Source organism: Medicago sativa, chromosome 3 (genome assembly GCF_051527215.1).
Source record: "Medicago sativa cultivar Bolivia chromosome 3, Bolivia_mono, whole genome shotgun sequence".
NCBI classification, from domain to species: domain Eukaryota; kingdom Viridiplantae; phylum Streptophyta; class Magnoliopsida; order Fabales; family Fabaceae; genus Medicago; species Medicago sativa.
In genome coordinates this window covers 4,530,771-4,555,886 of record NC_140751.1, presented here as the reverse complement: position 1 = coordinate 4,555,886, position 25,116 = coordinate 4,530,771, and the positions used below count along the sequence as shown (strand labels likewise).

General features: G+C 31.4%; 1 protein-coding gene and 1 pseudogene across 1 annotated transcript; both read right to left on the bottom strand.

Moving 5' to 3' along the window:
* Positions 1–12,569: 12,569 nt before the first annotated feature.
* Positions 12,570–14,649, bottom strand: LOC146935072 (aspartic proteinase Asp1-like). The gene is made up of 8 exons (XM_085750254.1): positions 14,453–14,649; positions 14,220–14,346; positions 13,936–14,126; positions 13,622–13,849; positions 13,371–13,530; positions 13,072–13,260; positions 12,916–12,988; positions 12,570–12,831 (listed from the first exon to the last, which is right to left on the bottom strand). The coding sequence occupies exons 1-8, from the start codon at positions 14,617–14,619 to the stop codon at positions 12,734–12,736; spliced, it is 1,233 nt and encodes a 410-aa protein (XP_085606380.1). The 5' UTR covers positions 14,620–14,649; the 3' UTR covers positions 12,570–12,733.
* A 5,019-nt stretch (positions 14,650–19,668) lies between these two features.
* Positions 19,669–21,034, bottom strand: LOC146935071 (F-box/kelch-repeat protein At3g23880-like; annotated as a pseudogene).
* Positions 21,035–25,116: the final 4,082 nt, after the last annotated feature.

Here is a 25,116-nt window from a genome sequence, read left to right as displayed (position 1 = left end):
AGACTAACTTACAAAGATGATCATATTAAATAACAAACTATTCTCTCGAGGAAATTTTTGTTTTTGAATGAGAAAAGTTATCATTAATAAGTGAAGATCTATGGCACAAGTTGTGCCAAGACTTCCAATTACACTATTCCTTACATATTATGTCGGCAAATTATTTAACTAGGGGACAACTCGGTATTGAGTCAGCCCCAAAACCTCCCAATAATAGTAGGGAACATCACTTGTGAATGTTTCATCAAGACATCAAAAAAATTAACAATGTTTATCATTGGCACTACCAAACCATTTGCAAGTTCAATCCATCATTATGCCGTGCAAATTGTGCAAATCACTTTGAAGTGAAAATAATAAAAGAAATATCCAACTAACGGTATTTATTACAAAACCAAAAAAATATGAAAGTTCACAGTACATCTAATCACCAAACATTTCAAAATAAATTGTTATGAAGTTACAATAGCAAACATTCATTACAGTTCCATATCGAAACTGAAAATTAGAACGATAAAATCAAATTAAAAAAATATTATTTCTCCAAGGAGAAAACAATATCACAACTTCATGTTGACAATAGCTGACTCCAAGTGAAAAATATCTGTCTCCTCATTCAAAAGCTTATCTTCCGCTTGATGTTTGAGCTGTTTGATCGGCCAAGATGGTCCCTAGAACAAGCCAGATATAGATTAGGAGGCATAATCAAATTGCAAGAGATAGTTCATATGACTCCACAAAGCAAAAGATAAGCATATGATATGTAACTACAACTTAGAGTGATTTTGATGGGAGGTATAAACATAACACAAGAAAACGTATCATACTTCATAACCAAATAAATTTTTTAGGATAAATAAATCCGGTACCTTGAATTTAGTATTATTTATTGCAGATGTCAATATGTTGTCTCCAACATTCAACCTCAGCTGCCGAACGAAATCCTCACGAGAAATCTTCTTTGACTACATAAGTACGATATGATACATTAGAGATATTTTATCATTTAAAGCATATGCATTACATTGACCTACTTTACATACCACATATTGTTGATAATGGCGAATGGTTTGAAACATAATATTTCGAGGAACCATATCTTTGATGGAAGCTAAAAGCATGCGAAAAGGTATCGAAGGGGATCTTGGTACTCTTCGTGTGTTAGCAGGAACACTAGTCGGTGCCAAAACTCCATTCAAATGTGCAACACATCGGGTAGCCTGCTTTTGCTTCAGATTGTCTGCAACTCCATCCAATACCTTTGTGGGTTTTGCGTCCATTTTTATCTACTAGATGACTATAAATATACACACGCGCAAATATAAAAGCTTAGTTGCAACAGTTAAATATAACTATAGATCTTAAGCAACAACAATGTTTGGCATTCCTGATATATGTTTAAAACATTTAAGACTATTGAACTGGTATAAAGGATCATGTGCTCATCATAATAATAAAATGTTGACATAATAAGAAAGATAAATATTAAATCAATAAGAGCATTCCTTGTAGAGAAAAACAAATAATAAGAAACATTTTCACAAGTAAAACATTGCAATAGTACAACCGAAACATAAATGAATGCTCACTCCTTCCCAAATTATAAGTCACATAAATTAACTAATGTATTTAATGTTGTATGGAGAAAAAAAATGAGTCACTTTACAAAAAAATTCTTTATTAATGGTATGAGAAAGATAAATTAATGAGTTGGAAAAAGATAGAGAAATAAATAATAAAGGCATAATAGGAAAATAAGTATTAATGATTAATTTGATATTGTAAAATGACATAATTTGGGACAAAAATATTTAACTAGAATGACATATAATTTGGGACGGAGGGAGTATAACATTAAAACATAATTTAAAGGTTACTTCTGCATTATATCATTGCATGTACTAGAAATTTGTCAATATGCCGAATGTGGACATTTATGCTCTTCAATTCTACATAAAAAGTCCAACTAAACTCATAATAATCATAATGTATATTGTAGCGTTCTTTGATGGCACCAACTTTCCAACAAAACAAAGATATATCTACAACTCTTCATATGCTCCCAAAAATGGCTTCAAAAATAAATATCAAATGACTAATCTAATTTTCATAAAACTGTCAAAGCTTAACCCATTATTCATAAAAAAATATATAAGTATTGTGTAGAAAAAGTTTCAAGAAAGGATTAGAAATAGCATAGAAACCAATCTTACACTTACAAAAGGTTAAAACTACAGAATAAAAGCAGAAACACCATTACTAAAATCAAGGAGTGGCATTTGAAAAAATGGGGAAGGGAATAATGGTTGCATTAATGGTGATTTAACAACTATCTCAGGTGAGATGGTTTGAACCATGTCCCTTGAGGTTATAACGTCAAACTGTTATAAGTGAGTTGACACCTCTTGGACAACAAGGCTTGGTATTCACCATTCTGAACTAGAAAAATTGTATCACCAAACCACAACATTTTTCCTAAAATTATTTTTAAAATAAATCGACTTCCAAGGGTAAAATCAGAGTATAAAATTGATGAAAAACAAAAACAAAATTCCAATACCAATAAAAATACTAACTTAGTCAACCCATCAATTACAAACTCAATAAAACACAAACAAGCAAAAACAAACTAAATTACAATATTTAAACTTAAAGTAAAAAATAAAAAGAGTAAGAAACAAAGAAAGGACTATGAATTTATACCTGAGTGAAGTAACACACAACAAAAAAGAGACCAAACAGTTAAGTAATATGTTTTAACTTTGAAACTGTGTATCTAATTGGAGGAGTAAGGGGTCCTATTTATACTACATTCTAACCCAAACACAAACACAATAAACTAACCCGTTAAGTGAATTGAGTATCTCGCTGACACACCTAAAAAGATATACATTAACAACGGATTTTTTTTCTTAGTAAGCATTAGCTAAGTATTCATTGTATTTGTTTTCTTTTTTAACAATTTACAAATCTGCATGATCCTTCTAGAATGCACATTGATCATATTCTAAATTGATTTTCAAATGTTTGTTAAAGCTTAAATTTTTTCTACAAATGTGCAAACCAAGTATGGATGTTTGTTAAAGTATAAATTATTTCCTACTAATGTGGAATCCAAGTATGGATGTTTGTTAAAAGTTCCGGATTTTTTACTTAAGTATAATATATTATCAGTTACGGTAATATTTTTATAAATAACATTAAAATATAATGGTGACATTGATAATCATTATTTGGAACATCCATTAAAATATAATGCCACCTTCAATATTGTTTAGAAATTATCAATTCTCAAATTCTTTAAAATTTTCTATTATAACAATTTATCAATATTTCAAAGTAACAAGATTTTTTTTTGACAAAAAGTAACAAGAATTTGAAAATTCTAACAAATAACCATACAAGAATTTATCATTAAAATAAAATTAATTTATGAATTGATAAACCATTCAAATATCAATTTAAAAATAGAAAAAAGTGTATTCTAGAAGGATAAAAGAGATATGAATATTGGGGAAGAAGAAAACTAATACAAAGAACGATAATTGTCAGATCATTATAAATGTTTGACTTTAATTGTAATTCTTTATACAGTCACACATATAGTTAATTGTGATTTGCTTAAAGTGTTACATTTTTTGGTATTTGGTTTCACGTTTGTATTATACCAAACATGCACGGAGTATTATAAAGACAATTGAAATAATTGTTTTTACGATAAAACAATTTAGACAATTGGAATTTTATTTTGTTTTTAGTAAACCCCTAAACTTTAATATCACTTGTATATCAAAAATAATTCTTACTGTGTATAGATTATTTTTCTTTCATCAGTTGAATGAAACTAATTTTGTCTATTTATTATATGATTTTGATTGTGTTCTTTTTGAAATTTGTTTGGATTGGTTTCAACTATGTATGTCAACAATTATTTAGAATTTGATTATGATTTAAATCAAGAAAAAGAATCCTCATGTTGACACTTGACATATGGATGGGTTAGTTTTTCAAACGTCTATAAATAAGATTGCTAGTAATAGATATTTTCTAGCCCTAAGATTAAGTGACTTAAGTTATTATATCAAGAAGATCATTAATGAATATGCATAAAATTTTGATTCTATTATATATATATATATATATATATATATATATATATATATAAATTTATAAAAAAATAAAAAAATTGGTCCAAATCCTCTACATTTCTCAAAAAAATAAAATAAAAAGATAAATAAAAATGAGAAGTTGGTGGAACTAAAATTCAAAAATATTTTAATCATTGGATTCCACCGATCTCTTGCTTGAATCTATTTTATAAATTTATAAATGGAATGCTTTGTTTCTTATGAAAAATTAAGAGGATGTCAACTCATACAAAATGGAATATATTTCTCAAACAAAAAAAATGTAATGGAAACATTGGCACATGATATATGTAGGAATACAATGTTTGATACATTAAAGAGATGACTCATATTCCCGGTGTATTAATGATGTATTAGTATTATTACTCTTTCTTTTCTAAGCTTAATTTTATCCATTAAAATTTTCAATAATAAAAATGGGAGAACAATAGGAAGAAAATAGACCTAATACATTATATTTTCATGAGAACAAACTTTTGTTCAAAAGATAAGCTTATGATACTTGCTGTGATATTAACTATTTATATATTATGCTTGAACATATGCTAGAAAAAATATGATTAGTATTATCAAGTAAGTAACAGTATTATAAAAGAGTTTAAGTTTAGTTAGATAAAATTCGTTTATTTTCCATCATTATCAAAATTGTTGGTGCACTTCCCAAGCCCATCTTGATAAGTTTGTGGTATGTTATCTCCATCTTTTGGTTGTATGCATATCATTCCATAGATTAATCAATTTAAGTAATTCGTGTTTGCCTGTGATTTTGGAAAACGGGGGCTAGTTCTGATTATTACAAGTGAGATCGAACTAGAAATCTCAAGACCGTTGTGCAAAGGTTTTTATCGGAAAAGAGTTTGAAAAAGGCCACGAAATGCACTCAGGTTGCTTAGAGAGCAGGACAGGTTTGATATAAGGCACTGTCTCTCTATAGGTTTGAGAATGCGATTAAAAGCTTAAAATAAAGCAAGATAAAAGTAAGTTTACGCACGTAAACTCAAGGAAAGGGTAAAATGCAATGGATTAAAATAAAACGGGTGGTCTACAAATCAGTTTACATACATTATGTATAACTTGTTTCACTATACGCCGGTAGTTTGAGTGTTGTAGAATTTTGTATATGATTTACGACCCACTTTCCGGCTTGGAAACTACTATTTATACTAAAAAAACTAGACGGCGAACCACTAGCTCCATGATCAACACTTCTTCCGTCTTGGACAACCACTTGTCCCACGTTTTCCACTAAAAGGAAACTGCTTCCTTGCTTGAAATCGTGCTTCCCGCCCTTTTGCTTCTCTTCGACGCGAAATTGTCCTTTCATCCTTGCTTTGTCGAGATTCAGGTTATGCGCCTTAGGTTTAATGCTTCATCGAGATTCTTCAATTAAAATAAGGAAGCTTCTTCGATTTCGGCAAAGTTAAAGGTTAAACAAATGTCGACCATATTAGACGAGCCTGTCAAATTTACAGGCTAACAAATGCCCCCCAAAAAATACCTTTTTCGACGACATAAACTCCACAGAGGAGAACAATGGCATTTTTTGAGACTTATTCTTGAGTCATCATGAAGCATGATGTCATAGCTATCATTGCATTTAGACATAGTCTTTTCATGTCCCCCTTGAAAACTTGTAAGATATGTCTTTCCTTTGGACAATTGATCCAATTCTCGTAACTTTAGGTCTTCCATCAATGCGCTACCTTCTGCCTCGAGCCCTTTCAATTTTTAGTGCTCATAAGCATTCACCTTTTTCCGAGACACGTGGTGATTTTAAAATGTGACATGAAGAGTCTTCATATGATGTCTATAAATCTTTTTACCATCCATCGTTCACTTTCTTCATCCCTTCTCTCTCATTCCTTTGTGTGCTCTTCCCTTAAAAAAGAAAGAATCAGAATATAAAGAATGGAACGCATTTCAGATGATGATCTTCTCAACATTCTAATGAGAGTAGCAGCTTCTCATGTTGGGCGCTTTCTTCGTTTCAGGGCAACGCCTTCTCGTCACTGGAGACTTGCCAAAACTCCTGAAATTCTTCGAGCTTTGCCAAGGAATTGTCTATCATTCCTTACAGACCCTAAGCCATGCGTCAGGAAGAAAATTCTTATCTGACGTATTACTGATAGTGGACATCCAGCTTTTTGTGTAGCTCGAGCGGCTTATCTTCTTCGTGAGACATATTTCGATCTTGGAGAAATTCAACGAATTCTCCTGAATGCAAAAGCAAACGGCTCCATCAAAGCAAAGTACTTTCCAATGATTCTCGACGCTCTGGCCAGTAACGGATTTTGTAACATCCCAGACTGCTTTAAGCATTGCCGACTGACCCTACAAACAAACACAAGTCTTTTCAGCGTGTTTTGTCCTCACTCGCACGCTTACCGAGAAACTTCTCGGTAGGTCACCCATCCCTAAATTGCTCCAAGTCAAGCACGCTAGACTATGGAGTTCTTATGGAATGAGCAACCGAAAAGAAGATGCATCTTGTTGATATAGGTAGTACTAAACAATTCTTATAAGCCTTCCTTCAACCATGTAGTCCCATACCTACACAACCTTAGGATCCCTCTCATTCCGATGTGATTCGGTTCCTCTAGAAACTGTCGGAGCCGCTCATTGTCATGCCTTGTGCACCGGCGATCACTCCCCTGCTCTCGTCAGCCGTGGGTGTTACATATTTTCTCTAGCAGATGTCTTCTCGGTCTTTGAAGACCTTTTTGAGCACAAGCAGCTCTCTAATTGGAGAAGGGCCCTTATGTGGGCTCCAGGTTGCTACTCGTCGAGACCTCTTCCTCGTGAATTGGACTATCGGCTTATGTGTCGATCTTATAAAACTTGCAAAGGTTCAGGGCGGAAACTGAATGGTTTTTCAGCATCTCTGGGTTTCGACGACGATTATTTCATGACCAACATTTGTCTCTCCTGTCGTCTTGATGCTGAGCTTTCGTGGTTTTTAACTCATTTTCGTTTCTCTGGGGCATTTTAATTTGTTCAAGGCCACAAAGCCTTTTTTGATGTGTCGAACTAAAATAGGTTAGGAACTGATTTCGACATATTTATCAAAGAAACTGATTCCTTTGACGATCTGTAAAATGGTAAAGAACCTCAATTATTTAAGATAAGAATTATTTGCAACCCGAGTAAGCGTTTGCAAACAAACCAAAGTTGTAAGTATAACTTCAATAAACATAATTGCTTGCCTCCAAACTTTGATATTGACAAATTTGCCACAATGGTTTTAAACAAGAATTACATCTATCTCGGTTTCGCCCACGGCTTAAGGTTTTCTTACTTAAACTTTTGAATCTTTAAGGCAACTAATGCCAAATTTCACCATTTAATTTTCAACTAAGGAATTACATCCATTACTTAACAAAGATACAATCAAATTTATGGTCAACTGACCAAATTTCCCGTAAGTTTAACCATCTTCATCAATGGTTTCTTAACCATCTTTTGATAAGTACTAGCCATTAAGGCCTGTTTGATTTCAGAATTCGACTACACAACCGTAATTTGATTATAAGCATCTTGCTTAGATGTGATGATCATCTTCATCATTCCCTAAGGTTATGGAATTCATATCCTCCATGTCAGATTCTGTGTCGAACATCTCCCGTTCCCACATGAAGCCATGAGTTGGAGGGAGTTTCACAGAACTTGCATCTGCTTGATTAGCATCATCAATTTTTGCAGATGAACATGGAGCGATATTTGCTAAGTTCTTGTGAAAGGTCTTCCTTGTGATTTGATTTACTTCAGCAAAAAAATAACTTTGGCCAGCCTCAATGTTCTCGACTATACCATCATCTCTCCAGAGATTCTTTGGTGCATGGTTGATGGAACAACACCTATCCTATCAATCCATTCTCTCCCCAACAACAAGTTTAAATTAGATTTTGATGGGACCACCATGAATAAAGTTGTCTAACCACAGTTCCCACTGTTAGACTTACTTGGAGAGCACCAAGGGAATGTCCAGCCTTTCCTTCGTAATTCGACAAAATCACATTATGAAGCTTCAAATATTTGTTGGTCTTACCAATCCTTTTGAGTAAGGGTTGAGGCATTAGATTGACAGCAGTGCCACCTTCGACCAACACTTTGTTAACACTAACCTCGTCCACTTTGGATTGGATGAACAAAGGTTTGAGATGAATCTTCATCGAATCATCAGTATGTTAACACTAAACTCACAAATCTACTTGATCTTTATGGAATGCACTTAAATTCAAAATTTAATTTGATTTTACAATGTTTGTTAACTCGTAAAAATAATTCTACTAATGTGAATTTGAAAATTCTAACAAATAACCATACATGAATTTGTAATTAAAATAAAAAAATTTATAAATTGACAAACCATTCAAATATCAAATTAAAAATAGAAAAAAATGCATTCTAGAAGACAAATCTACTTATTAGCATTCTATATATTAATCAATTCAAGTACTTCACCATTTCAAACTTTTTGAAATCTTCTCAATTGTTGATTTTTTTTGACAAATATCAAAATCAAGAGTACTCAAAAATATATATTAATGAAACGCTTGTTATATTACACACATATGGAATTTCTATAAGTATTGATATTTCACTACTTCATTGCTTACATGCTTACATACTATATCTTATTATTAGTAAGTTTTTGTTGATATAAGAACATGTAAACATATTTGAGAGTTACATATATAAAGGTTTGGTTAATATAATTAATGTATATACGATATTATCTTTTGAAATGGCTAATGTTAGTAATAATTTGTTAGATTAGTTTTTCTCTTTCGTTTAAGTTTGAGCCCATACCTCAAACTCTTTAAAACTTATCATCATAATGTAAGTTGCAAGAAAATTCTCTTTTTCACTACAATTTTCAAGAAGAAAAATCCACTTACATCTTCAAGATTAATTTGTAATGCAGCCAAATCTTGGACCCCAAAGGTTGATTTGTTATCCTCGTGAAATATTTTTTATTTTTTTTTAGTAATCCTCGTGGAATATTTATTTACTTTCACATTCTAGCACTCAACAAATTGCTCGAGTTCATAAACCAATAGAAAAAGAACATGTACTCAACCATTTGAAATGCTGACTTGAAATATTTATTGATGAAGAAATAATCGCATACCTAATTTATTACCTTCACCGTACTCATAGAGTTTTGGTGTTAAGAAATTGCAAACGACATAATTGTGTGATTCACTGAGATCTTCGACCCAAAAGGTTGATTTTCCTCCTCTTGGAATATTTCTCTACTTTCACATTCTAGAACTCTACAAAATAGTTAATTTCAAAAACCAATAGAAAAACATGAAATCAGAGTTTTAAAAAAATGAACTTGAAATATAGATGAAGAAAAGACCTCATACCTAATTTCTTATTGTCACCACGTTCCTAAGTCTCTGGTGTTAAGAAATTGACAATCGTGTAATTGTGTCATCCAAGAAGATCTCGAACCTCAAAGGTTGATTTTCCTTCTCCTGAAATATTTCTTTGTTTTCATACTCTATAACTCGACAACAAGATCAAGTTCATAAACCAACGAAATAAACATGCAATCAATGATTTAAAACACTGATTTGAAATATAAATTAAGAAACGATCTCCTACCTAATTTATTATTGTCGCTGCACTCCTAGGGTATGGCTTAAGAAATGATCATATTTGACAATTTGTTTTCTCTTATTTCAACACTTTCAGCTCATTGTTATTAATTATTCAATATGTTAATCAAAATACCTGGTCATTGTTTTCCATATATTTTTGCTGTTAATTTGCGCGTAATTTAAACAAAACAAAAAAAAAAACATTGGATTGGAGCATCCAAGTTGAATTATCTTAGCTGAATTTTGTACTTTGGTTTCTCCAATTTGAATATGTAAATGAATGCATACAATACATTGATAATCGATATCAGCACTTAAATTGGATATGTTAGCTATACTCTTCAAACCTTTGTGACAGGTAGAACAGATATTAAAGTCCAGGATTTTGTAAGGAAAATACAACATCCTATCAATGTATTATGCATTTCATTATACTTACACAATCACACAATCTATCAATGTTCCATAAAGACAACTTTATGTGATTCATTTATTACATAAAAAGAAAAAACAACTCTAGACTAGCACAAATCTCTTAGGAAGTTCCACAACTCTTGTTCACAATCATCTTCAGGAAATCTGCAGACCACATAACATGTTAAGAATATTGATAGTTAGTAGTTAGTTAAAATTAATTTGTTAGTTAGAGCACTAGTTTAGTACTATAAGTCACGACGTTGACTCATTTGTAAATACAACACAATAAAACTCGTAATTCTACTAACAATGACCATGTAGAAGTTATTCAGAAACATGACACAACCTTATAGTTATTCAGAAATCACAAACTGACACGATTTGCGAAGAGAAATGGACGTGCTTGCTACTGGAAATGTGAATGCAAACTGAATTGCGGACCTTCTATATATGTTAATAACAAAGTCTTCAACCTCAACTTGAAACTTTTAAAACGTAAGGGACCAACTTGAAACTTTCAAAACGTAAGGGATCAACTTGAAAACTAAAATAAACATAAGGGACCAAACATGCAATTAAGCCTTGCGGAAAATAGCACCTTGTTCAAAATATTTACACCTACATGCTATAGCGCTGCTACCAAACAACACTTTGCACTAAATAGCATATCGCCAAAGAATAGTAAATTGTTCAAATTGTTCTAAGCTACAGTGTCATTATATCCACAATTTCACAACACATAATACAACAAACAAATCAAATCATTTAAATTGGAAAATACCATATTAATTGGAAATCAAATACCCATAGGTGTAAGATTTAGTCAGGCGTGCTATGTACTATTCAAATAAATTGAAACTTTCTGACTTGCTCAGATCAATTTCGAAGATCTAACAGTTCCTACAATATGCATTAATTAAGACAAAAAAGTATTGGTCCAATTTCTCATAAGTAAATAATTTATAACAATTATTTAAGTAGCATAAAATTCAAGAACTATAAATGACCCAGACCGAACTATAATCAGATCAACATGGTAAATATTTATAGAATTGAAATAAAGAAAATTTACATTCATCAAAAACAGCGAGAATAGATTTGTAAAGTATACAGACACAAGGTTTAAAGCACATGATATTTCCAAAGAGGGTCAAACTGAATATACAAGCACCAAAGTTCCTACTGAAATTCAATATACTAGCTACCATTTTCCCTTTGCAACCATTCAGCCACAAGTGCACTAAATGTTGAGAATACAAGGTAAAGAGAACTAAGAAAACATGCATAACTGATTTCCTTATATTCATTTGTGCTTAAATTGTGCAGTTAGAATCCTTTTGCTATCTAAGATTTTTGTGCAATGCATAATTCTAACTTGTGTAAATCTTAGGAGTTACTTCTCAAATTTGGTATTAGGACTAAAAAGTGTCTACTTATGTGGTAGGGCATCTACTAAGGTGATTTTGACACACTAAATAAATAACTAACTAACATTAGAAGACTGTGCAAATAGCACAAGGGCAAAAGCACTAGTTCATAACGTTGACACTTATGATGACTTCCATACTTGATTTTGAATCCTCATGTTGAGCAAAGTAACTAAATTTAAATCATGTACTCTGGCTTAAGAAATTGACTTGGAAGACCCACTATCAGAAAGTATGTAGATTCATTAAATAATCACGGAGTCTAACCACATAATCATATCAGTTAGGATAACAAATGTATGCCGATAACGAGTCAAAACTATAACATGGACATCTACTGCACTCTTGGTTCACTACATTAGTTCCTACCTCGGCTCAAGCGTCAACTGCTCAAATTCGCATAAACCTATTGTTCCAAGACACAACTTAGTTGTAAAAATTTGAAAATGAAAAATTATGCAGCGAAACAGAAATTTTGCTCTCTTGCACTCAACCATTGTAGTTCTAGCTCTAATTCCTTTGACCTCAAAATAGTAATTTAGGCACATATGTACAACTCAATTGTAATTAAGGGAATCAAAAGCCATGACAACGATATAAACTCACTTTGTTTTCTAATATGGTATTAGATTCTATCGATTGGTACCCACCATTTATGTACACTTATTAAGCCCAATAGTTTCGGGTGTGAGTGGTTTTATTGGAAAAAATCCAAGTTCAACATAAAATAAATATAAAAAGTCAAAAATGAGTTTCTAAAGTGTGAACACATCCTCACGGTACAAGCCGGTTTTAGAATGACAAATCATATTCAGTTCAGTTCATCCAATACCTTTGTGTCAAAAGAAAAATGAGAAGAGTTGTTGGATCACTACAAATGCCAACAATATAAGTTTGATGGACAACGTATTAAAAATACACTCAACACAAGGGGCGAGTTGATTATTAGAATGGAGAAAATGAAGAAATAACTCAACAATCAAATATTTATTGAAATTCTATTATCATATAGTATAATGTTAATTCTTTTGGGGAAGAATGCAAATTATTTAAGGCTAGTACAATACAAGATGTGTATTTATTTTATTGAATCTTGCCATCATCCATATCCTCCCGCTTAAGCCTCAATCGATCAACGAGGTGGGGGAAGTTTAGTACAATCGTTAGGGACCCATCCAATCCGCTTTCTCTCGTTGTCAAAAATCATTATCTTATCGTTCATAGATAAAGCTGTTGACACCAAAACAAAATGTTATTACAAATCAAAGTAATAATAATCAGTACAAATATAAAAGAGAAAAATTTCTTTACTACCTCCTATCACATTACCATCACCAAAACCATTTACAGCGCTATCTTCGATTAGCAAGCATATATTTCCTTTTCTCTGAAAATTAAGGATATATAGCTAGCACATTAGTATATAATTACTTAATTAGAGGATCATATATAAAATCAAAGGTAGCTCACCGAGAGGGTTATATAATGTTTAACTAGTAGTTGAAAATGCACATCGTTTAGGAAGCTCAATGTTATAGGCTTCAAATACTCTTTGCTGACATCGTCTATAGACGTAAATCGTTTCTCACCCTCCCAACAAATTAGAGTGCCTTCCTTAGTAAGTTTAAACTTTTTTTTCAAATTCAATTCTTTGTTTATCTGAAATATTAATTAATATTTGATCAATAACCACTATGAACTGAAAACGTTATAGTAAATAAATAAGTCGATGAAATTGATATATAATAATTTATATGACTTTTGCTCACGAGATCCAAAAGAACTTTATAATCTATAGAATTGAAGTATGAACGAGCAGTTCCGCAATCAAACATAAGGTCACGACCCTTAATAGAAGTAGGTTTCCCATTGAAAAACAGATCTATTAGTCCTGCAAAATAGCGTCCTTCCTCAGCCTTGTTATTATTTCTACATATATAAACAAACAAATTAAATTAATTAAAGTTGTGTATAGTATATGTATGTATGAGTGGCAACATCTATTAAATCATTTACTAACATTGAGGGACTTATGTTAGGTGTCCAACTAATCTGTGTAGGAGATTTGGGAATGAATTTATCTCCAAAGAATATGTACCCTCCTCCTTTTTTTATGCAATGACCTACCACATTTTGAATCAAGTATTGAGATTTAAGCTGGGACAATATGCTGGCCTTACCAAACCCAAGCCCAAGGATCCCTTCAATATGTTGGTTTTTATAGGGAACCTTCAATTTATTTGTACACCTGTCATATTAATTTTAACACATAAACATAAATTATTATCAAATCAAAACTAGCTACATAATCTTTGGTGCGTGCGAGTAACTCACCCGAATGTCAGTGCAGATCCCTGTATACTGTCTTTTACTAGGTATCCCTCAGCTTCAAGAGAGTCTGCATATTCTTTTTGAAACTCACATGGCAATGAGTCACTCTTTCGTTTTTTCGTGACTGCATCACACATGGGTGTCCCATAGTTCACAAATTTGTTCTTGTCAAGTTTATAAAGTTTATCCTTAGGCTGCAAAATTAACAAAGATCAGCAGCATATATATAGTACTAATTAATTATTAGAATATAATAATTATGTCAAAATTAGCAGAATATAAATTACCAGAGTGCAACCTTCACATTTTTCATCATAATCACACTGAACCCAAGTGAGATCACTACCCGTGTCAATATCAAGGTTAAAGGACTGTACGGGATTGTTGCCAATCTTGAAGGACACCGTGTAATCCCTGCAATGCATATATGCATCATAATAAGAATAAGTTGATATATATATATATAAGTTTTGGAATAAATGTTGAGGAAGAAATATAAGTGGCATTATTGATGGCCTACCCAGGTAACCTTTCTTTAATCGGAAGAACAGTAGAAGAAACAAGGTTATGAAATGATAATAATTCTGAGGAATTGGCATCCAAGGATGATAAGGAATGTGATGGGGAAATTATAGAAATAAGTAGCAGAAGGAGGAGTGTAGCTAGTGGAATTCCCTTCATATCCATCTTCACAATGTTTTTAGAAATCAAATGAAATCGTGTAATGTGGAAAACACATGAGGATGGCTTATGCTTATATAGGGAAATTTAACTTAATTTACCACGTCGGTTAATTTAAACTTTATATAAATTAGATGATGTATTATCTAACATATAGTTCATACGAAATTAATTCACATTATTTTTTTGCATTGACTTTTTAACAACTACTCCCACAGTCCCGTTTTTAAACTACGGCCATTGAAAGTTTTTTGATACATACTAAAATAATTATTATATGATATAGTAATTTTATGAAATGATATATATTTTAAATAATGATAAGTTATTAACAATAATGTATATAATATTAACTATAATAAGATTAAATAAATAAAAATTAGTATTTCTTAAAAACACAAAATGACAATCTATTTGATACAAAATGATTACTTTTTTTTTTACTGATAGAGTTAAATTTAACCAAATGAGTCAATTATGTGTGTTTTTTGTACAATTTGGATCGAAAAAAATTAAATACCTATGGTATGGTTTGAATGACTTTTAAAAAAAATATTTGATTCAATTTTATGTAGTTTAGTTTGAATCGATTGTTTGATATCAAAATAACAAATTTTAAAAAGATCTATTATAATTAATATCATAAAGACACGCTAAAATCATATGTTTGTTGCAAAATATAATCAATAATATACTAAAAATTAACAATTAGGAATGAAAATATTCGATTATAATTGAAATGTATGAAATTGTAAAAATATACATTAAATTTATCTAGTAAATATTATTGAAAAATTAAAATCCAGCAAATAATAGATTAATATAGTAAATTATACAAATAAAAAAGTATTAAAATTTATTTTTGCAGTTTGGTTTGAATGCAAACACCCTATTTACAAAGCAGTGAGAGTTATGCTCACATTAATCAATTGGCACACATCAAATATGATTATCTTTGTTTTGTAAAAAAAAATTATTATTCTTGTTGAATGAATCTATAGGGAATTTTTTTTAATCTATGCATTTTTTTTGAGAGGATCTTTGCATTAATTAACACTGTGAATTTTTACATATATATCTAATTAAATAATATAAAATAGACATTTTATAGAGAAATTTTCAGAGCTTGCAAAAAGTGTCATCAACAAACAATTTAATTGGATTATTTTTATAGTACAATCGAAAATTCAACATGTACCAAAAAGACTATAGTGTTGATATTCTTGGATAGATAGTGTTGATATAGATATTAAATTTATATATAAATGTGAACCGCGTTACTAAAAAATTTATAAGATGCTTACTGGGTGAAGAAGTAAGTCCCATTTTTAGTAGTTCATAAAACAAAGAATTTCATAACATTTTCATATTTTGATATGTGATGTGGCAAAGACGATGCATGATAGTTATGCCTGGTTATAAAGAGAAAATATACCATAAAATGCTACATGTCCATTTCATTAATTACTACAAATAACCGGCAGTAAATACTACCTAATCTCTTTTCCTACAAAACACAAAATACTACCTAATCTCAAATACAATTTCAAGCCTTCAGCTAGCGTTCAACATGGCAAGATTTTAAAAAAGAGAGAATTTGTTTATTTTGTTATAAATATCATGATTTGTTTGGGTGGTGCTAAAAAGTCCTTACGTGCATTTCCGAAAAAAACTTTTTGAGAATTTGATATTTGTTTTGACAATAATTTTCTGAACAAAACAAAAATCAAATATATTAATCCAAAAAGAAGATCAGAAGCAATCAGCACATGATGTGGTCCATCCCATTAATAATGTATAATAATACGGCTCACTATGTCCATCTCGTTAATTCTTTCAAAAAAAATTGTCCATCTCATTAATTAATACAAATATCTTGTACTAAATACTACCTAATCTCAAACAAAACTGAATGTATAATAATGTGAAAAATCATCTCTAGCTCACAGCATGCAAGGTTAAAGTTTTTTTTAAAAAATGAAATTATAGTTTTTTTTTTTTTTTTACAAAAAGATAGAATTTTAAAAAATATGATTTTAGGGATCACAATGCGGTCCTCCCTTACTTAAGACTGGACATCTTAAATTTATAATGAAAGAGTAAATATTTGCCTGTAAAAATGTGAAAAGGTGGCGAAGGCCAACAAATCATATTTATATATCATAAACATAAATAGTGGAGGATGAATAATTTTGATTGATATCAACTCATAATAAGTATCTCATCTCTCTTTTGTTGATGGGTAATATAGTTCTCACCTATAACTAAAGGATGAAACCCTTTGACGATCAAAATCCATGTCAAATAAATGACAAACTTCTATGCCAAATAAGGGGTATGGGCAATGTTTTCATTCACACAGAGAACAGTAAAATTTCATAGAAAATGTAACGTTGAATGCAAAAAAAAAAAAATGTAAGAACAATGTAAAAATAGAATAAATGTTTGGAAAATGTAAATGACTAGTACGATGTAAAGGTTTTGAAATGTCAGAAAATGATTTATGGAACCAAACATCCTTGGTACATAAGTTCAAAAACTTAAGTCTTTGTCTTTTTTTAGAGGAAAACTTAAGTCTTTGTTTCCATGATGTAATTGAACAAAGTGGAGCAGAATAGAATAAAATGGAGTGGAACAGAACATAATGAAACAGAGAATCCATTCAATTGTTTGGATTTTTACTTAAATATTTTCATTCTTTCGTTTGGAAATTGAACAGAATACATTAAAACGTGTTTATTCCATTTTTACTGTTATGTAAAAAAAATATTATTACCAAAATCTTATTTCTTTCAACAAAAAGTATGGAATAAAAAAAATGTCCAATTAAGACACAAATTTTACAGAACTGAGTTCTTTTAATCTAATAATTATGAAGATATAGTTGCATATGATGATGTTGGAATTTCATGTAAACTTGATAAAGAACTGAGTTCAGATTTTACGATTGTAGCTTTTAAGCCATTTTAGATGATTGTTCAAATGTTCAAGTTGATTTGGACTCTTCTTTTCCTTTTTTATTATTTTTGTGAATTTTTATTGTAATTAAATTTTGAACTGAATTGGAAAACAACAAAATAAATGATTGGAGATGAAGAAAAGCAACAGGGCGATCCTTGCTTCAGATTAGTCCAAGAACTTCTTATACAAACATTTCAATAAATTCAGATTACGATCCTTGCCCGAACTCAAACAAGCACGTCATTTTTATTTGGCTTAATTGCACTTTCCCCCCTATCTTTTGCTAATTGTGCGATTTTGCACCCCCTCTTTATTTATGAGCGATTTTGCACCCTATCTTTTGCCAGTTGTGTTTTGTTCAAAATCATCTTTAAAAGAGGGGAAAAGGGGCAAAAGATAGGGTGCAAAATCGCTCAAAAAAAAAAGAAGAGCGGGTGCAAAATCGCACGAGTAGCAAAAAGATAGGGGGCAAAAGTGCAATTGAACACAAAGATGGGGTGCAAAATCAAAAAGGGGGCAAAAAGATGGGGTGCAAAATCGCTCAAAAAAAAAAAAGAGGGGCTGCAAAATCGCACAATTAACAAAAGAAAGGGGGGAAAAGTGCAATTAAGCCTTTTTATTTTACTAGACAATATCATATCAAGTGTTATGCCATATCACTAAGAAAAAAGAAAGCTAATCCTTCACTCAACATCTTCAAAAATTCAGAGACAATATCTCGCACACCAACCTATAGTTTTTTCAAACACCAGAACATGGAAAAAATGCAAAGGAATCAAACATAGCCAAACCCATTGTCCAAATTATAGATGCAATGCACCTGTACTATGATCCATATATACATTAACTATTTAATAATTATTTTGCACTAATCACATTATCATACTAGAATAGTGTATAAAACAATTAAGTTAAATAAGCTAATAATAAACACATAAAATGAAGATGTTAATCTCAAACTGTCATCTAGTTTTTTGAGTCTTCACTTAAGTTAATTTTCGATTTGGTGAAGTAAAAAGGAGTAATTAGTGCATGAAGAGAGAAGAGAGGAATCATAAGGAGGAAAGGGGACAATGATGATGACAATTAGAAAATAGAGTGACTCTGCTAAATGCAGTGCGGGGATAGAAAATAATAACTTAGTTGATTCATGTTAGAATATGGCTACAAAGTTCGGCATAGAAAAGAATTTGGAGGCTCCAAAAATTGATCTAGAGGTTGGTTGGCCGTCAAGTCATCTAAATTTTTCTTGGTTGCAAACATGTTGAAACTAAAATATCAAAACTAGTACTTTCATCGTCCATGTGAAGCTAAGTTCCAACAAGGGTGTAGGAATTGTCAACCACATTTTGAGTCGTCATTGGGTAAACCTTATGCTTCAAAATATATTGAATTGTTGTTTCTCATCCTTAAATACTTTTTTAATACCTTATTTTCACAGCAAGATGATGATTTCTTCAAGGATGAAACTTTATGTTGCTCACAAAAGTAGAGTGATGTGCCCTTACATATTCAGGGTCTAGAGAAATGAATTGCTACAGGTTTCAGAGCATGATATAGCTGGGTTTTGTTCAAAATAATTAAACTCATATTTTCCTAAGTAGAGATACAACTAGATTAGCTACTCATGAAAGTGCGTATATTAGACTTATCTTCAGGAAAAAGGCGAATGTGCATAGAACTTTACATTAGTAAACTAAAAATTTGGGAAGGAAAAAATACTTGAAAAGTTTACTCAGTAACTGTTGTGGTGACACTGCTTTCAATTCAGCATGGAAATGCCAAACTGAATCAAACCAAACTGGTTGGAAATTTTGGAAAATTAAAGTAGTTGAAAATCAACCCAATTCGGTCGAGAACAAAATTGTGATTTCAAACTCAGCTGGTTGAAAAACTAGTTATGAATAGGTTAACATAGTTGAATAAACAAATTTTCTAATTCTGAACGAATTTTCGAACTGAACTGATTTCTCAAACCTTTTTAAAATTATGGCATATAAATCACAACACAAATCTTAGAAAATCAAAAGATAAACCATTTATTGCAATTCATGATTATTAATTATTTAAAGTATAATGCAAGATAAGAGAGAATCAACAACTCAAATTAACCATACTATTAAAAATAAAAGTAATATCCAGCCTATAGATTTCCTCAACCATTGATTAGCAATGATCCAACAAATAACCAAGAATTAAATCAGACATAAAATAAATAACACAATAAAAAAAAATTTACCACATATATGTTGCAGTTGAAAACTTGCTTAAGGTGATATCAAACTCTCAATGTAGACATCTGAGTATAGTTGTTCATAGTTGTTTTGAAACTCAGGAATATTCAAAGTACCAGTCTTGGAATCATAAACAACCAACTTGATATTTCCACCTTGCAATGCATAAAACTCTAGCAGCAGTTTGTCATCATCAAAAATATACAAAGCTTTAAAGGGTTTGAGACCCTGATCTTGTATGTCAGGAACAATGTACAATTTATTCCAAGACACTTGATTCCCGTACTCTTTCATAATCCAAACATCCATATACATATCACAACTAGACACACAAGCAATCCCTCACCAAACCCAAGAACGGAGAATCATCATTGGAATCAGGTAGCAAAAGATGTTGATATGACTCCTTCGCTAAATCAAGAGAAAGAATGAATTGCATACTTGAATCATCCCTTGCGAACCAATTAACAGTGCCACTCACAAATGTTCCAGGTTGATGGATGTTGTAATTATTTGGGATGTCCTCTATTCTTGTCCAATAATCAGTCCCCAAAGTATAAACACTAACTTCATTTTTTGTAGAAACATCAATGACCTTATAATTATCAATGAAATGATCATACCCAAAGCTTACGGAAACAGGATGACTTTCGCACGAATATCCCAAAGGAGGCAATAACTTAAATTTTGAAATGGAAGGGTTTCACAAAAAGTAACAACCAAAATCGAGCTTACCGCAAAAGATGCCATCGGAAGAGCACCTTAAGTTCACAAATTTTTGTCCATGGAAAAATAAAGTTGTGATACTATCGGGAGGGTAAAGTTGTCTTTGTGTAAAAACGTTAGAAGTAGATAAAATCGATGGGATTGGGGAATCACAAAGAAGCCACTCACTTGAGATGTCGTCCATACATGTTAACATGAGGTGGTGGCGCTTTGTTGACAATTGAAGATTTTTTTTTGCGAATTTTGGATCAGAAATAAGAGAATTCAAGGACTTGCAGAGGCACCGAAGCTGTCCAAGTAATTTGACGGGAAGCCTACAAAGAATCTCAGGAAGGACATCGAACGGAAGAGTAGGAAGCAGGGTTCGGGTGGTTGTTTCGGCCGTGGGTGACAGAGAAGTAAGGTTGATGTCGTTTGGAATTGGGTCTTCATCTTCATCGCTGCTAACCTGCACCATTTCTCAACAACAACTGAGCAAAGGGATTTGAGAAAAATAGAACAGTCACAAATGATATATATCTATGTGAATTCCATGGCAATAGATTGGATGTTCCAAAATTAGGGTTTGAGTTCAAAACGGCGCTTTCTCCACCCTACACTACTTTTGAGTCTTTTTTTTTTTTTGTCAAGACTTGAGTCATTCTTTTCTCAATATTTAAATACGTATTATTTTCTTCTTCTTTCATTTAATATATTTTATAGTTAAGTAAAAAATAAATAAAAGATAGATAACTATATAAAACGATTATATATCCTTCGGAAAAAAATAAAGATGATATATGATTTTGAGTTGATTTTTTTTTCTTTTGTTGTAGAAATGATTTTGAATTGATTTTTTTACTTTCAATTTTACCGCTTTTATTTGAATTATTAGTTAAAAAATATTAAATCACTATTGCAATAGAAATAATATCTTACTCTAATTTCCTTTACTTTTCTTTAGAAAATATTTCATATGTCCAAATTGATGTCTTTTTATATATAATTAAGTGCGTGAGGAAAAAATGGATAGACGAACATGTTAGTGTCCGTCCTTTTGCTAGTTATTATGACTGTTAAATTAACTTATCAATTTGGTCATATTTCATATATTTTTAAAAGTGTATTGATAAATTAAAAGATCAAATATGTTTTTTATCCTTATAAATAATATTTCAACTTTTTAATTAACAGTCATATTTAATTCATGTTTTTTAAAAAAATTTAATTTTTATCTTGCAAATTTAATTAAAAATATGATGGCGACACATGAGTTAACTTAAATATAGGACTAAAAGTGTGGATGAATTTTTTTTTGGGGGGCCAAAAGTCTAAGAAAAATTTAATGGAGCCTAGTTGATATATTTATAGAGGGCCAAAACAAATTTAACTCTAAATTGATTATAGGTCTTCGATTGATTAAATTTATCACATTATAGATTTCGTGGACATGTGGTGAACATGATCAAGTTTTTAGATTAATTGGTATATATAAATGTTGTGAATTCGGACTCAAAATCACACCAATACAAACTATGATGTGTGGAGCAAAGGAAAGTAGTAACCAATATCAAAGTAAACACAAACAATAACAACAATAACAACACCTAGATCTAATCTAAGAATCAAAGTGAAAGGCACAAAACCACAAGTAAAAGATAAAGGGAGAAGAGAAACAAAACACACCAAGAAATGTTCACCCAATTCGGTCCAACTTGACCTACTCTGGGGAGAGATTGATCTCTCCAATCCACTATCAATGATTTATTACAAAGAGATACAAATGGGTTACATGAAATTAGCTTCAACAAGCTCACAAAGAACAACCCTTATTTCTACCCATTTTCCCAATCTCACCAATTAACAAGACACTCAATGATTTTCACTCACCCAAGGTGTTTACAATGTTTCCCAACCCAAGAGAACTCTAATCAAAGACCCTCAACCCTAAAGTTACCTCCTTTGATTTCCCAAGTTTTCCTCTCTTGAAGTTCTATCTCCCTCTCTCCCTTCAAAAATGAGCTGAAACACTTCAATAGTACACAGTGACACACAAAATCGCTCCGCGCCTGTCATTAATCGTGTCACGATTGATGAGTACGACCCAAGGCACGACAACCTTATCCAGAAATCGCGTCACACCTGCACAAATCGTGCCACGATTTTCCTTGAGCAAAAACCATACGTTCTGCCAACAAAATTGTGTCACGCCACTCATAATCGTGTCACAATTATGAGTTTTCTCATAATCTCAAATTGAAGATATACACAACAATAAATGTTGATTTATCATTGAGGCTTAATGATTAATATCCTTTATGGGACATGTGTATGTGTAAGTTTCATCATGTGCTTATTTGATTGGCTTATTCGACTTGTCCGAGCACAATCATGGAGAGGAATGTTGCAGAGGAGAGGAGATTTCGACCTCCTAACAATTGTTCTGCTGGAATCATAGAGGAGATTGGTAAGCTTATATGTATCTCTGTTTCATTTCCTAGGATTAGTATCCAATCTTAGAATATATTATATTATCTCTTAGAATATTATCTCTTAATTCTAGACAAATGCTATTGATTTTACTTTTATATTTTTACATGTTATATTCAGGTTGTCCTGATCAGCACAATTGCATGAGAAATTCTCTATCATTAACATTGGTGTAGATGGCTAAATACCAGAATCAGATCATATTGAGTTACAATCATCAATAATTACAAGGTTACTCACCATCACATCATATAACATGAATTTTATCTTTAAATCATTCACTTTTGTTTCTAGTTCAATTCATTCCTCTACAACCTAGAAATTTTTCTTGGTGTTATTCTTTATTAGATCATATATATGGTTTTGCTATAATATATTGTAATTACTACACTTAAGAACTCTTTTCTGATTTCAATTTTGACTAGCTTTATTCGATGATCAAGAAAATTACTTGTTGGGAATATGGACAAATAAGTTGTTAACCATATAGAATTTTATGATTTTTGAACTTCTGATTGTGGAAGTGTTCCATAATGAGACAAATTATCATTGATATTTGCTTCATTTAGTTACACGCTTCATTAAGTTAGTTTCAAATATGAAGGTACGTACTATCATCACATCCTGGAATATGCCATAAAAGTATATGATTGCAATATTTGGGTTGTTATTGGTTTTTATTTTAGTTTAATTTTAATTTGATGGTCTTCATGTGAATACTTTTACTTGGTCATTCGTGTCAGGTTTCTATGCTTCATTTAAGAGATGATCTTTTGTCACTATTAGTTGCTGGTCATAAGACCATTGGTTTGGGCTGACATGGACACTTCATTTTCTATAAAGGTATCGTTTTGCTCTTCTTTAATGCATTGGTTTAAAGGATTTTTATTTGAATGATATCACATATGTTGATGACTTGCATATTTTCATTTGGTGGGTTGTACTGTTACATATCTTCTACTTGAAATTTTAGTTATATTTATGCAAAGGTAATGTTTATATATGTTTAGGTCAATTAGTGCACTGTGGATTGATATGATTGCTTCAATTCATTGAAATCAGTTCTTTGTTTCCTATAGTAAATACAACTGTTGCATATGGCTTGTAGATGTTGTAACTTGGATGTCTGGTGGAGTCCTTAATTCAAGAACAGAGGTAAATCAAAGACCTATCCACATTTGTATTTTACAAGTAGTTGTTGTTTGTTGTGATTTTCAATAGTAGTATTACAGGGAATTAATTACATATACTGAAAATAATAAATAAGCCATTGTTGGAGTCAACAAGCCACTGCAGTTAGCCATTGGTGGAGTCAACAAGCCACTGCAGTTGATTGATTATAGGGCCACTGGGAAGAATGATGGGGTAATTCTCATAAGATTTGAGAGTTTAAATGGAAGCCCAATTGATGTGGCATTTGCATTAGGAGAGCGACAATGGCGTCAGGTACTTACTTTCTATTTACAATGCTTAATTAACTTTTTCATTGGCACTGAAGTTACTCATGAATCATTTCTTTTGCTTTGCCTTGTTTTTTCCTGCATTAATTGGAATCTTTCAAATGAAAGTTATACGGACAAAGTCTACAGCAAAGTATGAGAATAAGATAAAGGGGCTCACTATGTTATGCGAGCTCAAGGCAAAAGAATGCTATGAGGCGTGTATGTCATTAACTGAAATGAGTAGGAAAATGGAAAAAAGTCTAGATGGAGCTTGATTAAGTCACTCACTAACGATATGTTTTGCACAACCTTCCAACAAGAGAAGTATATAGAAATAAGGATCTTTACAGAGTTTTCTCAGCTTGATTAATGAGACTTGTCATCATGTATATGTGGCAAATTAAACATCTGAGTATGCGTAACTTATGGTCTTAATAAAATTATCTTAGTTAGATGTGCTTATAAAATTAAACATCAGAATTACCTTAATAAAATTAACTTATGGTCTTAATTAAACATCTGATTCTTGCTACACTTAGCACAACTCAACTGTCCTAAGTGTCAAATCCCAGTCTCAGGATCTCCTCAATTTCGGCTAATCACAAGTATCTATTAGAATATGTTATGTCTTGTCAGTTTTTTAACATGTATATAGTTTAATAGTGTATTTT

What these genes read in the sequence shown, in the direction of transcription:
- LOC146935072 (XM_085750254.1), bottom strand. Translation starts at nt 14,619, where the DNA reads ATGGATATGAAGGGAATTCCACTAGCTACACTCCTCCTTCTGCTACTT. An exon ending in ATTAAAGAAAGGTTACCTGG is followed by an intron (nt 14,347 to 14,452) that starts GTAGGCCATCAA and finishes TATGCATTGCAG; the next exon opens with GGATTACACGGTGTCCTTCA. An exon ending in TGATGGTAATGTGATAGGAG is followed by an intron (nt 12,832 to 12,915) that starts GTAGTAAAGAAA and finishes TGGTGTCAACAG; the next exon opens with CTTTATCTATGAACGATAAG.